This window comes from Pagrus major, chromosome 12 (assembly GCF_040436345.1).
Source record: "Pagrus major chromosome 12, Pma_NU_1.0".
NCBI classification, from domain to species: Eukaryota; Metazoa; Chordata; class Actinopteri; order Spariformes; family Sparidae; genus Pagrus; species Pagrus major.
Window position 1 is genome coordinate 21631325 of NC_133226.1, and position 15416 is coordinate 21646740.

Below are 15416 nucleotides of genomic sequence, written 5' to 3' on the forward strand. Positions count from 1 at the left end.
GCTCTGTTGTTGCAAAAAGTGCTGGCTCAGGCATGTGTGAGCTGACCAATCAGAGCAGACTGGGTCATCAGAAGGGGGTCTTAAAGAGACAGGAGCTAAAACAGACTGCACTGCAGCACTGGACAGGACAAAAAAAAATTATGTGTTTTTGAGCATTAAAGCAACATATTCTAGTAGTATCCCAAAATAAGATTATGAACCTGAACATGAGCATAATATGGGACCTTTTAAAAGGTGACATTATCAGAATTCATTTTATTTTTCTTCTAAAATGTGTGCATGTTTTAAAGGACAATAAATCATATAGTCATGTACATGTATAACACCTGAATGCATTGAAATGACCACGTATAACAATCCCCTAATGTGCTCCTGAAACAGGCACATTTCCCTTTCACTCAGAGGCGGACACTACACGAAACAAAGGCCACTGTTTGGCTCCAGCAGCAAATACTTTCCTAATAAGAACATTCTTCTCCCTGATTAGCTGCTGAGATGAATAGAGAGACTTTGGTCTCTGCTCCTGGCAGGGGTCCTGCAGAAAGGAGACAATAAGGAGTGTTATTATCGACAAAAGGAGGCTGCATAATATCATGCAGAGTCCTTTATATCTGTCCTCTTTTTAAAGAAAGCATGTAGGCCTTCATTAACTCAGCTGGTAGATAAGAGTGCTGTGATTAATCTTCAACTCAAAGAGGTAAGAAGAAAAAAGCCTTTGATTTTTATTGTATTAAAATGATTCACTTGTAAATGTAATGACAGATGCAGTGTGGCAGTGCTCTAATAGTAATCAGACATAATACTATGTGACTGGTAAATTTAACAACAGAACATTTTTTGACCACTCTGTTACTTTATTGTATTGTATGCTGGAAATATTTATAAATTCATACATCAAACTCACCATGAATCAGAAAATAATGCTGGCTGCAAAAAACATAATGAACTGTCAACAGTGCACAATAATGTGTTACAATGCACCTATAGTGCCGTGTTATCATAGTTATAAGCAGTCATTAATATTCAGAAATCTTTTATGTATTACACTGATGTCTAAAATGCATCACAAACATGAATAAACGTTAACATAATGTATGTTAGTGTGTTTCATCTTTTTTTCACTTTACTTAAAGCGAACAATGACCACGTATCATCACTTATAATCAGCCTGTAATCATCATCTTTAAAATGAAATGTAGAATTCAAATACACTGTAATCCGTGCAAAAACAGTGAGTGACCAGCAATCATGAAGTATTGATACTTGACCTTATAAGTCATTGTGAAATGCTTTATAATATTGTATAAGATAGGCACGCTATATTGCATTGTAAGTATGCTTTTTTATGCAATAAAGACATATTCATGATTGCTTATAACTAGGATTATATGGCACTAAAGGCACATTATAACACATTACAATTATTGTCATTAATGCGTTATAATGCATCGTAGACATTGGGGTGATAATGAGTTAAGATTACTGTTGTTATAAAGCATTATAAATATCAATGAGTGCTAATAACTATGATTATACAGGTGCATTATAATGCATTAAAAGTATGCTCATTATGTGTTATAAAGACTTCTCTATTCATCTGTTGATAATTGATCTATATGTTTATTGATTGTGTCGACTGTTGTTGACTGAAGGTCTGGGTTGGGATGAGTGATTGATGAATGGTGATGAATGGTGATCAATGGTGATTAATGGTGATCAATGGCTGTACGAAGCGTTACGCTGAACGAAAATATAAATACGAACTGCTTAACTAAAATGCGACGCCTTTGTAGTTCTTTAATCATGAACAACAAAAATTTCTCCTGCAGATTGTATGTGAAGAGTGATGTTTTGTTGCTGTCGCTGAATTTGGCTGAAAAAAACAGATTTGCGTGAAAGCAGACAATAACACAAGGTGCTGCCACCACTCAACAAGCTATTTTCATCCCAACACGAACAAATCAGCACTGACCCTGCGCCTGGTATTTAAGAGTAAAGAGTGTGACCACAGTTTGACAGCAAAAGCAGCAATCTGCAGTACTGTGAGGGAAAAACAGCAACTCCCAGGGGCCTCATGAGATGCTCAAACAAAGGGAAGGTAATAATAACAAAAGCCATAACAGTATGAGGTCTGAACAACCTCTGGACACGTTCATGGTTTCAGTGATAGTTTATAAGAGGTGTTATTGATTGTTTTATGTTTGATTACACGTTCAATTCCAAAAGTTTGTGCAGAGTTGTGTTCAGTAGCTCCCATATTTGTTGTTTCTTAAGAAGTATTGTGGCGCAGAAGAAAAGAGGCAGCCGACAGAGCTGTGAGATCAAGAGGTTCACAGCTCACCGGGCAGCATCAACACACGCGGGCTTTCATGCAGAGAACTGTGACTGAGGATGTTTGACGGTAACAGTGGGAAACTCTTCGGGAAATCTGCTTTGATCACTCCTTCAAAAAGATATAAAAATATAAAAGGAACAGAAAACGATGTTGCAAACTGGCAGCGAGGTTTCGATTTTAGCTCACACCTCTCTGCTGGAATTGTTTACACCTCAGGGAGCAAAGGGACCCACGCTGATTTAGTTTGTGCAGGGAGGCGTCGACTTTGGCTGACAATATCTGACAATATCACGGTCGAAATTACTAGAACAGAAACGCTAATGAACACAACATCTGAATAATTTCATACAGACGGTGGGGTGCTTTGTTGGGCATCAAACAAAAAGCTATAGAAGTAGAACAAGACTCTCAAGAGTCTACAAAGTCATGCCAGCAGCTCCGTGAGGCTGCACATTCGGCCTTGAGCTAAATATTAACATCAAGCAAACATGCACACAGTGACAATGCGTGCGGGTGTAATATTGATCATATGCATATAAGGGTTAGGGGGAAGCAGGAGAGGTCGACCCAAATGCATGAGACACAGGCAGACAAATCATTGAAAGAAAGGCAAACAAAAGGCAAAGCACAGACCAGGAAAACACGAGGAATCAAAAGCCAGAAAAAGCACTCAGAGATGGGGCAGGGAGGATCAGACTCAGACAAAAGACTGGACTTGGATATAAACTAAACTAACGAGGGGATCAGGCGGAGAAACACAGGTGAGGGAAAGGAACGTAAAAACACTAGAAACAGGGAAGGGGCTGATAGGCAGGGAAAAGGAAGGAAGGAAGGAAGGAAGGAAGGAAGGGCTAATGAGGGAGATGCAGTGCAGGTGTCGAGGGAAAACAGAACACTGGAAAAAGGGCAAAAGACACAAAACCCAGAAAACATATAAAACACACATTCAGTGAAACTAAAAAGACAAAAATGACAATTGTGATGAACTCTACTTACAGTACGTATGGACAATAACAACCAGCCCTCACATGAGGAAGCTCCAGCTCGCTCCCGTCTCCTCAGAGCTGTCGGGCTTCTCACGGGGGACATGCATCTCGTCAGAGAATGGATGAAACGTAGGTGATAACCTCGATTTGAAAAAATCAGACTTAAATCTTATATGATTTCATATTGGTCTTCACACACCAAAACATGTAAATATAAGGCCCAAGTTTAAAAATAACGGACTTCCCCTTTAAGTCTCTTTGTAATTGACGGTTAAAATGAAGTCCATCCATCTCTGACAGGACAGGTTTTGGTAATCCAACTGCTGGACTGGATTTTCAGAGGAGTGGCCCAGGTCATGTTCGTCAATAACCCTCTCAGTGGGCTCCTCATCACGACCGGCCTCTTCCTGCAGGACCCTTGGTGGGCTCTGAACAGTCTGCTGGGCACCGTAGTGTCCACAGCGTCCGCCATCTTACTGGGACAAAACAGGTCAGATGGCGTCTCCCTTTTCTTTTGTGACTTCATCAAAGAATAAAAAAAACATTCTCCTCCTACCATAAAGCCATTATCGCCATCTCTTCCGCTTTCATTCCCTGGGGCAACAATTTCTTTAGCTTTCACACTGTGCTATTTTCACAGTGTGTTTTTCTCTTAATTGTGTTTTTCACTCATGTTGACAACATCTGTCACATTCACCTCAGGGAGGCCGTATCAGCCGGTTTATATGGCTACAACGGCACCTTGGTGGGGATGCTGATGGCTGTTTTCTCAGCCAAAGGGAGCTGGTACTGGTGGCTGTTACTGCCAAATGTGTTCATGTCCATGTTGTGGTAAGTGTTCTTTCAAAATTCATCCGACTCATTTGATTGCACACAGTTGGAAACTGCACCTTTGTCTCTTTCCTGTAAACTGGAAAGAGACAAAGGTGACCATTTCTCTAGTCCCCTTAGTTACTGTTGCTAGCCTGTCGATCTTTCTTTTCTCACAAATTGCAGTCTACAGTATTATCGGTGGCAAATTAACCACTTGAAGTTCTTAGTAATTTCTTAAACAATGGGTCCTTAATTGCAGAGAGAGATAAACAAAAGTAGCTTGTTGTTTCTAGCTCAATAGTCCCGGCTGAAAGGACTAACTAACTAATGCTGTCATCAGCTACAGGTAGCTAGCTAATTAAAGTAACAATGTCGAAGATTTTCATGTAAATATCTGTTAAGTCACTGTCTATCGCCGAATGAGGTAACACAAGGATGACTGAGCCTACGGCCCATTGATGAAAGCCCTTGCATTTGCTGTAATACCAAAGATGTACACTGAAGTGTCAGTGGCGACTTTCCTGGAAAATATCACAAGCGGGCGCAGTTAGTGACGCATTCACCCAGCAGCGGTTAGTCGGACAGAGAGAGTAGGTGGTTCGCACGCAATATAACAGTTTCGTTTGTCCTGGTCTCTGCTAGCGTTGGGAGGTAACAGTTAGCATTACTGTTGATGGTCATGGTCGAACAAACAAAGAAAAGACCGATTACAGCGGACGACTGTGTGACTGACTGACTGAGGCCCTGTCCACATGTACGCAGGGATTTTTTTAAAACAAAGCTTTTTCTCTGCGTTTTGGCCTTTTCCTGCACACATAATAGCATTTTAGGTTGGGTCTTTTGGAAAACCCCTTCCAGGTTGAAGATATTCAGAAACTTTGTTTTCAGCGTTAATCAGTGTATATAGCATCATTGGCATATGTGAACCTCCTGCTGTTGATACAGTTAGCCACAGGCAGCCTGGAGCAGGTGGGATACTTTGAAACTGTAGCTTTTGCTGGTTTCTATAGTCGAATCAACCCCTAAATTTAGCTAAAGTAACGCTTGGCTTTGAAAGTAATGCTAGATTATCTTACTGTTTTGTTAGTAAGATAGTTACCTTCACACGCTAATGTTTGCAGTTTACATTGGGGAAGACAAACACACCGTTTCACTCAATTCAGTAGCTAAAAAAAGCTTCAACCCTGAGGTGAACGTAAGCGATCTTGGTGGGGTCAGTGTGTACTATGGTTTGCCTTTCCTCCTAATCAATAATCCATTTCCTGCTTCCTGTTTTTCACAGCCCAGTGGTCTCCAGTGCTTTGTCCTCAGTTGCCAGCAAATGGGACCTCCCCATATTCACCCTGCCCTTTAATATTTTGGTGTGTATTCATGTTGCAGCTACAGGAGCCTATCACCCCTACTTTCCAGAGGTACAGTACAGCCCTGCTATATACAAACACAGTCGCAGATGATGCAAATGAAATTTTAACCTTTTTTCTGCAATTTAAGGTGGATTTCAGGTCAAATCTGGACTTTCGTAATGACTCCATGGACAGTCTCAACATCTCTCAGGTCTTTGAAAGTCTCCTCATAATTGAAATCATTACAACCGCTATACTGCACATGTCGTATCCTAGTTAATAAATCAAGCTTATTATTTCAAATGCAAGTAAATGGAGGTTTTCCACTGGCAGCTCTTCCTGTCAGTGCCAGTTGGTGTTGGCCAGGTGTACGGCTGCCACAGTCCTTGGACAGGAGGTCTCATCCTTCTGGCCCTGCTGCTTTCCTCACCAACTATCTGTTATCATGCCATGTTGGGCTCTGCTGTTGGCATCCTGTCTGGTAAAAAGACTCTTCATTTGCAGAGAAATATGCATAAGGTCTGCTGAGGATGTTTTCTCGAATGATGCTGTGTAGACTGTGTTTGTTGACTCAAATCTGACATTTGTGCCATTGGATAATGAGTTTTATTGGGAATGTTTAACTCCTCTCTCGTGTGTGATGCAGGACTTGCTCTGGCAGCTCCTCATGAAGACATTTACTCAGGGCTGTGGGGATATAACAGCGCCCTATCCTGCATCGCCATTGGAGGGGTCTTCTATGTCATAACATGGCAAACCCATCTCCTGGCTCTAATATGTGGTAAGATTGACAAACAGCAGGATCACTGCGCTGGAAATGTTTGATCACGATTGTAAAAAGTATGTTTCTTTGCAGCATTTTTCTGCGCATACATGACTGCAGCGATCTCAAAGCTGATGTCCGCGGTAAGAAGCTTCCTTCCTGAGTCAAACTCGATAAACGTCATCCGAACACCCAGATGTCTCTCATATCATGTGTCATGCACTCCCTTCCTATGATGTCCCCCTTTCAGCTTGCATTACCAGCCTGCACGTGGCCTTTCTGCCTGTCGACTCTCATCTTCCTCCTCATTTCCTCCGAGATCCCGGCCATCTGCAGACTGCCTCTTTCGGCGGTCTCCTACCCCGAGGAGAATCTGCGCTACCAGAGACAATTAAAGGCCCTGGAGAAGGCTCAGCACAGTCAGCAGAGCGGAGGCCAAGAAGAGGCCCGGCTGAGGGAGAGCACAGGGCCAAGCGTCCAGTTTGTGGACTGCAGTGAATTTGTATGATTGTCCTGACATTTACCTACCGGATGGTTTAATTGTTGGAACAGCATTGGCGGTATACAGCTTTGGCATTTCATCTCTTACATAACAATATTTCTTATATAAAATGGCTGGCATCAGAGTGAGAAATGTTTTCGAAATGGCAAATCATTTCTCATGCAGTTGAGCTCTCTTCCACAGCAGAGGGCAGCACTTGACAAGGAAAGAGAGAACCACCGTTGATGCATGTAAATCTAATCACACTGAGGAAAATACTAAGGAGGAATACAATTATGTATGCCAACTTTGCAATAATATAAATCCTATGAAACGTGGTGTTATTCGATTTCCTCGAAGTCTCAACAGCACAAATTCAGCGGTCACTTTGAGATGGTTTAAAATGCAGCAGCCAGAGCGTTTCATCAGTGAGCTGTAGGGGAGATTTCATAAACTGCTCCCCCAGCAAAACACCCTCTTCTCTGCCAGGCACAATCCATCTCTGCCTTCTGTACTCCAAGCTGTCCTATTGTTTCCTCTTATCGTTTCTCTTTACCTCTCTTTTTTTTTCTCACACTGCCTCTCCCTCAATTTGACATTTTTATAAACCCTTTTCGTTATCTCCTTCCTCCACTTCTCTCTCTCTCATCTTCTGTCCTCATCTGCTCCTTCGAGGACAGCCGGTCTCCTTTTCCCCTGCAGCAAGAAGATTTTCATCTCTGTGAAAAGAAGCTCCCAAGATGTCAAGCGATTAAAAAACCACACACAGCACTCTGTCTGGGTCTGGTGTCTGCATTTATATTTACATTGATGAGTAAATCTTTATTGCCACCTGCCTGTCTGGTGCACCGAGGCACATGGCTTCAGTCTAGCCAGTGCTACACGTAACAGTCACACTCTTGGACATGTGTGGGAGCTGCAATCCATCGGGGGGGAAGGTGCGAGACGAGGGAGGGGGAAGAAGTTGAAAATGAGAACATCTCATTTCCTTGCCTGGTGATAAAATATGACTTGTTATTCTCTCTGCTCTCCGTTTGTACCGAATACCTCCTCAAATCAGACAGCTGTCTACTTAATATTCCAAAGGAATCACAGGGGGAAACTTTCCTCAATGCTGCTCGAGATTACTTTCTCTTATCCGCTGCCGCCTGTACACTGTAAGAATCAACCTATATAATCTACTCTATAAGCGTGAGGTAACAATTTGCACTCTGTTTGTTTGGGTAGATTTCATCACATGTTTTGAGTGAATTGTACCTAAATTTAACAACTATGACACACTAAAAGAAATTAGGTAAAGTCTACCTAACATTTTTCAATACATTACACAACTGATTACTTATAAAAAGTGAGTAATATTAACTCTCACCTACTTAATAATTATTAATAATAATTGCACAACATGGCTTATTAACCATTACTTATTCAGGGAAGGTTAGCTTTACTTAAAAAAAATATTGTCAGACACAGGAGATGATGTTGATCATGTCAATTTTTTTTAATTGATCAAAAAATAAAGAAAGGAGGTACAAAGCACCCTCTTCACTCTGCATATACAACTGAAACAAATGTGGATTCCAGTTTGTTTGTTTGTTTCATACACAAACAGTCAAACAGTTTCAAACTGGACAACTGGATCCCAAAATGTTTCGAGAACACTAAATGTGTGAGTTTGGGGTATTTAAGATTGCTCGCTCAAATAAAAATAATAAAAGTACGGCAAATTAAGTACAGAAGCTTTATTATATGCATATTTTCAACAGCTGTCCTGATTTCATTAACGAACATTACATTATTGTTGATTTTAGAAAAAAAAAGAAAGCAAAGACACATCCTTGTCTACATCAGTGGAGCTGAGGTGGAGCAGGTGAACAGTTATAGGTTCATTGAAATTACCATCACTGAGAACCTGTCTTGGTCATCACACATCACCACCCTGGTTAAAAAAGCCCAGAAAAGGCTCTACCTCCTACAGAAACTTAGGCCGGCTAAGATCCTGCAAGCAAGATCAACTTTTACAGAGGAGCAACAGAAAACATCCTTACTGGAAACATCACAAACTGGCATGGTTCATCCACTGCCCAGGACAGGAAGGCTCCACAGCGGGTGATTAAAACTGCCCAGAACATCACTGGTAGGTTAAAGTGACCTTCATCAGTGGATTTTCTTCGGCCTTTTACACAGCGTTGATTCATCCGCCGACCTTTTTGAAGGACAGAGTGGGACGATGTGAGATGTCACCCTCCCCGTGTCAGCGCTGTGTGCTCACAGAAGTGTGATTCACCTGCAGGCAGCACCTACTGCTCCCACAAAACCTAACAGGAAAGAGTGAGACAACACAGTCACACATTCACCGGCATATATGCAGAGAGAGAGAGCTTGTGCTGTACCGGCAGTTTGTCTCCTCCGCTGTCTGTCAGTTAAGAATAGAAAGTCTCATATAAAAATGGAGGCCAAAGTATTTTATAACTGTAGTTAAATTTGGATCAACAGAAAGAAGATAACGACAGCAGGAAAGACAAAAGAACAGGAGAAGTAGGTCAGTTTTCTATGAACAGTGACTCAATTTGGACTCGACTGGAATGACTTGTCTGGGACTTGATGGTGCCTTCAATTGCAAGTGGGTGGGCTGATTTACTTAAGCTACGGGCTGAGCAGATCTTGCCTGAGTTTCTGACTTGGATGGCCGTTCCGTTGCACTTTTCCATGTCGGAGGTCGTTTGTGACTTGACTTGCCCAAGAAAAAAATGCCTTGAGACTTGGTCTAAATGAGTTGAATCACAGGTCTGGAGTTCACATTTTGCTACAAGAAAACCTACATATGGTTGGTGTCATAGGGTTAACATGCACATTGGCCAAACACACGCTAATTTCTACAATTCTGTTTATTGAATCCATCAAGTTAGCAATATAGATGTGTGGATCTAAGTGGGGAGTAAGATTAGTTGTGAGTGTTGCACCATTAATTCATTGAATTTTATTCCTTTATCAGATAGCAAGACAACTGCAAACATGGGAAAGATTCAAACGGGGGATGTTTCAGCGTGTTACCCCAAACCACTTTCATTCTAAGTAAGGCTAAGCTACGTTAGCCTGCCTTCTTGTGTTTCCACCAATCAGCATTTCATTGTTTTTTCAGTTGGATAATTCAAGTAGTTTAAGCCTCAATATATTTAGCTTACAAAAAAAGATAAATAAATGTGTCTCTTCACCAGAATGTTAATATTTGCAGTGTGCAGAGAGCTTTGAAATAATATTTAGACTGTCATGTTGGGAAAGTTAACTGAATAAATCAAATATGAACAAGACTAAAGAGTATAAAGCCATGCTAGCAGCTCTGTGAGGCTGTACTGGATGGTGCTTTGGGGACTGCTTATTGTTTCCGACAGCCCATTATTCCAAAACCCAACCGTCCAAAAAATGTCCCTTTGGACCGAGAACCAGGCCCGTTATCCAGAAACAAAAAGCCAACTGCTCTCAAAATCCATTGTTTCAAAAATACACTCTTCCTGGAGCTTTTTGCCTGAATATTTTAGTGTCATGTTCGGGTTAGGGTTAAGGCATGTCATTCGGCGGAAAGATAGCCTATTATGTGCAAAACCCCTACTGATTCAGCACCATGGACAGGGCCCGGCAGTCACTGAACTAACAACTGCAGGGTTCTTATTTTTCAGAATAATGGTGATTTGAGCTGAATGCTGATGGCAACATGCTCACATTGAGAGGACTGCAGTAGTCGAGTCCACAGGGACCAGAAGGCTGCCTGTTCAGAGATCCGCTCAGAACAGTCTATACGGTGGCCGGACTGGTAGCTGGAAAGGTGCCAGTTCACGGCACCGAAACCCTAACTGCTCCTGGCGCCTCACATGGGGCAGCCCCCTCTGTTTGACACTCCTCCATACATTATGCATGTGTTAACGTAGTGTTTGTGAGAGTGAAAAAAAACTGAAACGGAGTTTCTCTGTAAAGGGATTAATGAAGTGCATCTTCTTCAATGCTAGGATACATATTTTAAGCACGTGTCATGTTTTCCATCTTAGTTTTTGTGTGTTAGCGTGCTATTAACGTGCTGATTAGCAGTGAAATGGAAGTATAGGTGAGGTAGCTGAGATAGCAGTTGTAATGCTCAGATGAAAAGTCAGGGGATCATAACTGTGTCAGTCTGTGGGGGACAAGAATGTCTTTACAAAAATGTCAACGTCATGGTGATGCTAGTGGAAGGGTCGGGGGATCACCGGCTTTAACCTGCTGGTGACACGCCAGGAAATGTCAGGGGATCACAGAAGTCATCAGGATTAAATCGTTGGGCACCGTGGATGTCTGTACTAAATCCCACAGTAATCCATCAAAAGTTGTTGAGATATTTCAGTCTGGACTAAAGTTGTGTACCAACTAACTGATATTGTCATTGGGTAGTATTCATGACTGCTATGTACATGCAAAGGAAGACAAAAGAAGGTATTCTAACCTGTGTTTCCAGTTACAAAATAACTATTTGATGGCAAAAAAATAAATAAATAAATAAAAATGCACATCTTGAACTGGAGCCCTCCAGATAAAAGCCGGGGTAAGTAACAAAAGGACACAGTGGCTGTTCAGTACATTTACTAGAACATCAGGCAGCACTGTAAGAACACTGGGCTGCTTGTAAGCTGTCCGCCTCCGCGTCACCTTACAATAACAGTGTCAGTGGAGCTTGGAACCGTAATTAGCAGTAATTTTCTCTGAGACTGACAGGCAACTTTGTATGTGTTTCTGTGAGAGAGACAGCTTGAATGTGTGAAAAAGAAAAAAAACAGGCCAAACACACAGTCAGACTGTTCCCGTGGGCACGAAAAAATGAGCGCTATGTAACAGTCTGCTCTGATTCACTCTCTCCTGCTCGATCTGTGAATAGTATATGTAAGAGCTGCTATCTGGAGCGTGACGCTCCTGGCTCAACACATTCAAACCAAATTTGTCTGCCGGTTCCTGTAGGACGGAAGGAGAATCCACAGGAAACTCCAGCCCTCATTGGATGTATGAAGCATCACAGCAGAGGAAGCACTGCCATGTATGTACGCTCCCTGTGACACTGATTTCCATATCCATGGCTGCAGTGCCGGCTGCATGGTCGACGCTGTGTGGTAATCCTGTAGTATGAGTAGTGAGCTCTAAATAGATAGTGAGTCCTTTTCAAGCGCCATTCAACCAGATGACTTGCTGTGCAGTGATGATTTTCTGAGTCGACAAGACTGTGGGTCTGTGAGATATTTTTAGATATTTCTTCTTTGTTTTATTTATCGGAAACACCACACAAGCCCTCATAAATAGACTTTCCCCATGAATTCTCTGATCCCTACAAAGGATATTTTTGGCTTGGAACTGTACATATATTATTAAAAAGGTAGCTGGGTTCAGAGAAAGGGAAGGGTTATGTGTTTTTTTATAGCTGAAGGGAGGGTTGCCTGATTGTTTTGAGAGAGTGGGGGAGGGTCTTGCCAGTTTTACTGAAAAAAAAAGAATTGTGTTAAACATATTTAAGTAAAAAAAAGGCCTTTTGTGTGCACTATGAACCATAAAGATGTATCCTGTCATATGTAAACGCTTTAGTGGTGGGGTTTGTGGGGTTTGGATGGGTTCAGGCACCAAAAACTACTCCGTTAGGTTCAGGAAAACATTGTATTTTTGGTTAAAATAACTACATTCAGTCACATCAGTTACTTAAATGTGTTACATTATTTAGCTTTGTCAACTTACTTACGTTACATAACAAGATACAAACCTCAAGTCTCAGGGTGGAAGATCCAGCCCCGACCAGCCCCTGACTCAGACTCTTCTCGCTCTTTTGTACTACAACACTGGAGGGGCACTTCAAGAAGCGACGCTAAAGGGGTAACTACAGAAACTAGAAGTGTCGGTCTACTGACCAGGCTGCTGTGTTTGACTGTATTAGGAGTGAGAACGGGCTGTACTGGGAGATGGGAACGTTTTCCGAATAAGCTCTGACATTGCGAACACTTAACTCACACGACTGATCAGCTGTTCCCACTGTTCCACCGAAGAGACAAACATTTCATCAGATTAAAACAGTCACATTTCCAATCTGCTTTCTCTTGTTTTTCATTGTTTGAAGTTTAACAGGCACTCTTTAAATCCTGTCGTCTTGTCGCACCCTCCTGTCGCTCAATGGTTTTCCAACGAGAGAATCGACGCCACCTACCGCTTATCTCGATGAACTAACTCCTAATAATCGCATGAAGGTAGCGGGTGGAAACTAGCTTTCATTCGCATTTTATTTTGCAGGTTTTCTAATAATTTGGTTAAAATTTGTGATAGATTTTGATGGTAACGTGTCTTATAAAGACACTGTATAACTGCCAGTAGGGCAATAATGTCAGTTTTGAGAAAGAGTAGACATGGATCTTCATAATGAGAAGGGATTAAACATAATCTCATGACATTGTTCACTCTATTCTGCACCCTGACAGAGCTTCAGTGGAGGTATCATATAGATTGTGTATATTATGTAATGTATACGGCACAGCTCAACCTGTTCTACTGCTGATAAGTGTTTCCCCTCACCGCTGAGACTTGAGACGGTTCACATTTTGTTGAGCCCACGCGCTTCATAAATTAAGGTTATGTACCTTCGCTGTGGATGTGAGTCTGCAGGAAATTAAACTCACCGTTTTAGGCTTTTATGGCTACTTTGAGAATACAGTAGTTATTTTCAGCAGACTATAATCCTGCAGTGTTGCCTGTGTGCCAAGTTAAACAGTCAGATGTGTGGAGGAGTACATCCAGGTTTCGGCTATAAGAGCAATTAATGCGTGCATAAGGTTATAAAGGTTATAAAAAAACACCTTTACAGGCTGATGCAATTCAAGGAAACAGTGGTAAAAGAGGTGGGAGAAGCATCCAGATCCTTTACTTAAAGAAAATCGAATACATTCATGTGAAGTAACGCATTCAAAAAACAACTTAAACTTGTTTTATGAGTCCTTCTTTTTAAAAAGTCACATTTCAAGTCAATATTCTCTCATCATGGACTCAACATGACACTCTAAGAAGTGTTGATTAGGTAATCGGCATCGTTCAGTCAGTCAACAAGCTTTTTGAGGTGTTATCTTGGATTTTCACAGCAAGAAGATATTTGAACACTTCCCAAACAGAACAAGGCTTTTAACACATTCAGTTACATAACTTGGAACTGCACTTTCCTTTCCACAGCTGTTTACTGTTGGTTATTAGGTGCCTCATTTGCATCAGTTCGCAATTATTGTCTGCGGCACTATGCACATAGTTGCCATGCAGAACTACGTGGGCGGACACATTTAAATGAACACCTGCGCATTCGGATGGATACAGGAAGCAATAAATAAACACGGCGGCTGTAAAGCTTATTGACATTTTACTGTGAAAGTCCATTAACAGAACAGTGTGGGTCCAAGTTAATTTCAGTGGCAGGAAATAAACCCGGCGACATTTCGAGTGCTGGTTAATGGACATTTTTAAGGATGTCATTTGCTGCGCTTGATTATGTTAAATTAAAAGGTGAACATTTGGTTCTCCCACATCCTTTTTTATATTTAGGAGAGTGGAAATACAATGCAATACAAGCCCACAACAATTATATGTATACTTCACCAAGGTATATGTATCTCTATATATATTGCCTTGTCAGTCAGTGGTGGAAAGCAACTACTACTCCATTTCCAATATCCACTCAAGTGCAATCTCAAGTCATTAGCACTACTGTTTCAATTTTATGTTATTTCTCTACTCCACTACATTTATTTGACACATAAATATGATTGAAAAACATGATAATCTTAAAGACACAGGAGCTAAAACAGAGCAGAGGGGGAATACAGAGCTGCAGCACTGGACAGTAGGAGAAAACTAATGTGTTTTGTGAGCACTAAAACATGTAAACCTATTCTAGCAGTAACCCAAAATAAAATTATGAACCTGGTAAATGAGCATAATGTCTCCTTTGAGTAGTGTTTTGATTTTATTTAAGTAAAGGATCTGGATATGTCACCATGAAAAGTCTTCAAAAATATCTCATTACACTTACTAGAAAGGAGCATTTCAGTGAGATAAATGGACTGTTTTTAGACTTGTTTTTTTACTTTTTACAAGCAATAAACACCTCATATTAATTTATTTTTTTTTACTTATTCTTGAAGTGGCTTTTTTCACAATGCTCTCCCACCTCTTTTACTGCTAAACTGAATCACTGAATTGCATGAAACCGTATAGGCGTTCATAAAATTGTGTGCAAACATTATGTAAGCATTAGCCGAACGTGGATGTAGGCTACTCCTTCACATGTCTGACTATATAACTTGGCACACGGGTATCACTGCAGAAATATGTTCATCTTAAAAGGTGCACTGTGTGTTGACTGATTTTTTTTTATGCCTAAACAAACTTAATTACACCCCTGATGTAAGTGGTTCTTTGTTCTAGGCCAGCAAAGTGTTGTTGCCACACTGGTTCCGAACCAGCACCTGAACCGCCTTGGTTGAAAAGGGGTCATTAATGTAGCATCTCCCAGTCAGTCATGATCTACTATATAGTACTCAGATCATAGTTATTCAGGAATTCCTCATTAACTATCAAGTCGTTCCTGATTCGTTCCTCATTAACTACTCACATTTTGCGTGTTACCAAGATAACTATTCAGAAGTAGCCCTGAAAACCAGCT

At 41.2% G+C, this 15416-nt stretch overlaps 1 protein-coding gene across 1 annotated transcript; it reads left to right on the forward strand.

The window, feature by feature from the left end:
• Positions 1-632: 632 nt before the first annotated feature.
• Positions 633-7475, forward strand: LOC141006096 (urea transporter 1-like). Its single transcript, XM_073478213.1, has 10 exons — positions 633-697; positions 3334-3450; positions 3622-3811; positions 4024-4152; positions 5417-5546; positions 5626-5688; positions 5811-5958; positions 6124-6258; positions 6334-6383; positions 6491-7475. Exons 2-10 carry the CDS (start codon positions 3339-3341, stop codon positions 6746-6748), a joined length of 1215 nt encoding a protein of 404 aa, XP_073334314.1. The 5' UTR covers positions 633-697; positions 3334-3338; the 3' UTR covers positions 6749-7475.
• Positions 7476-15416: the final 7941 nt, after the last annotated feature.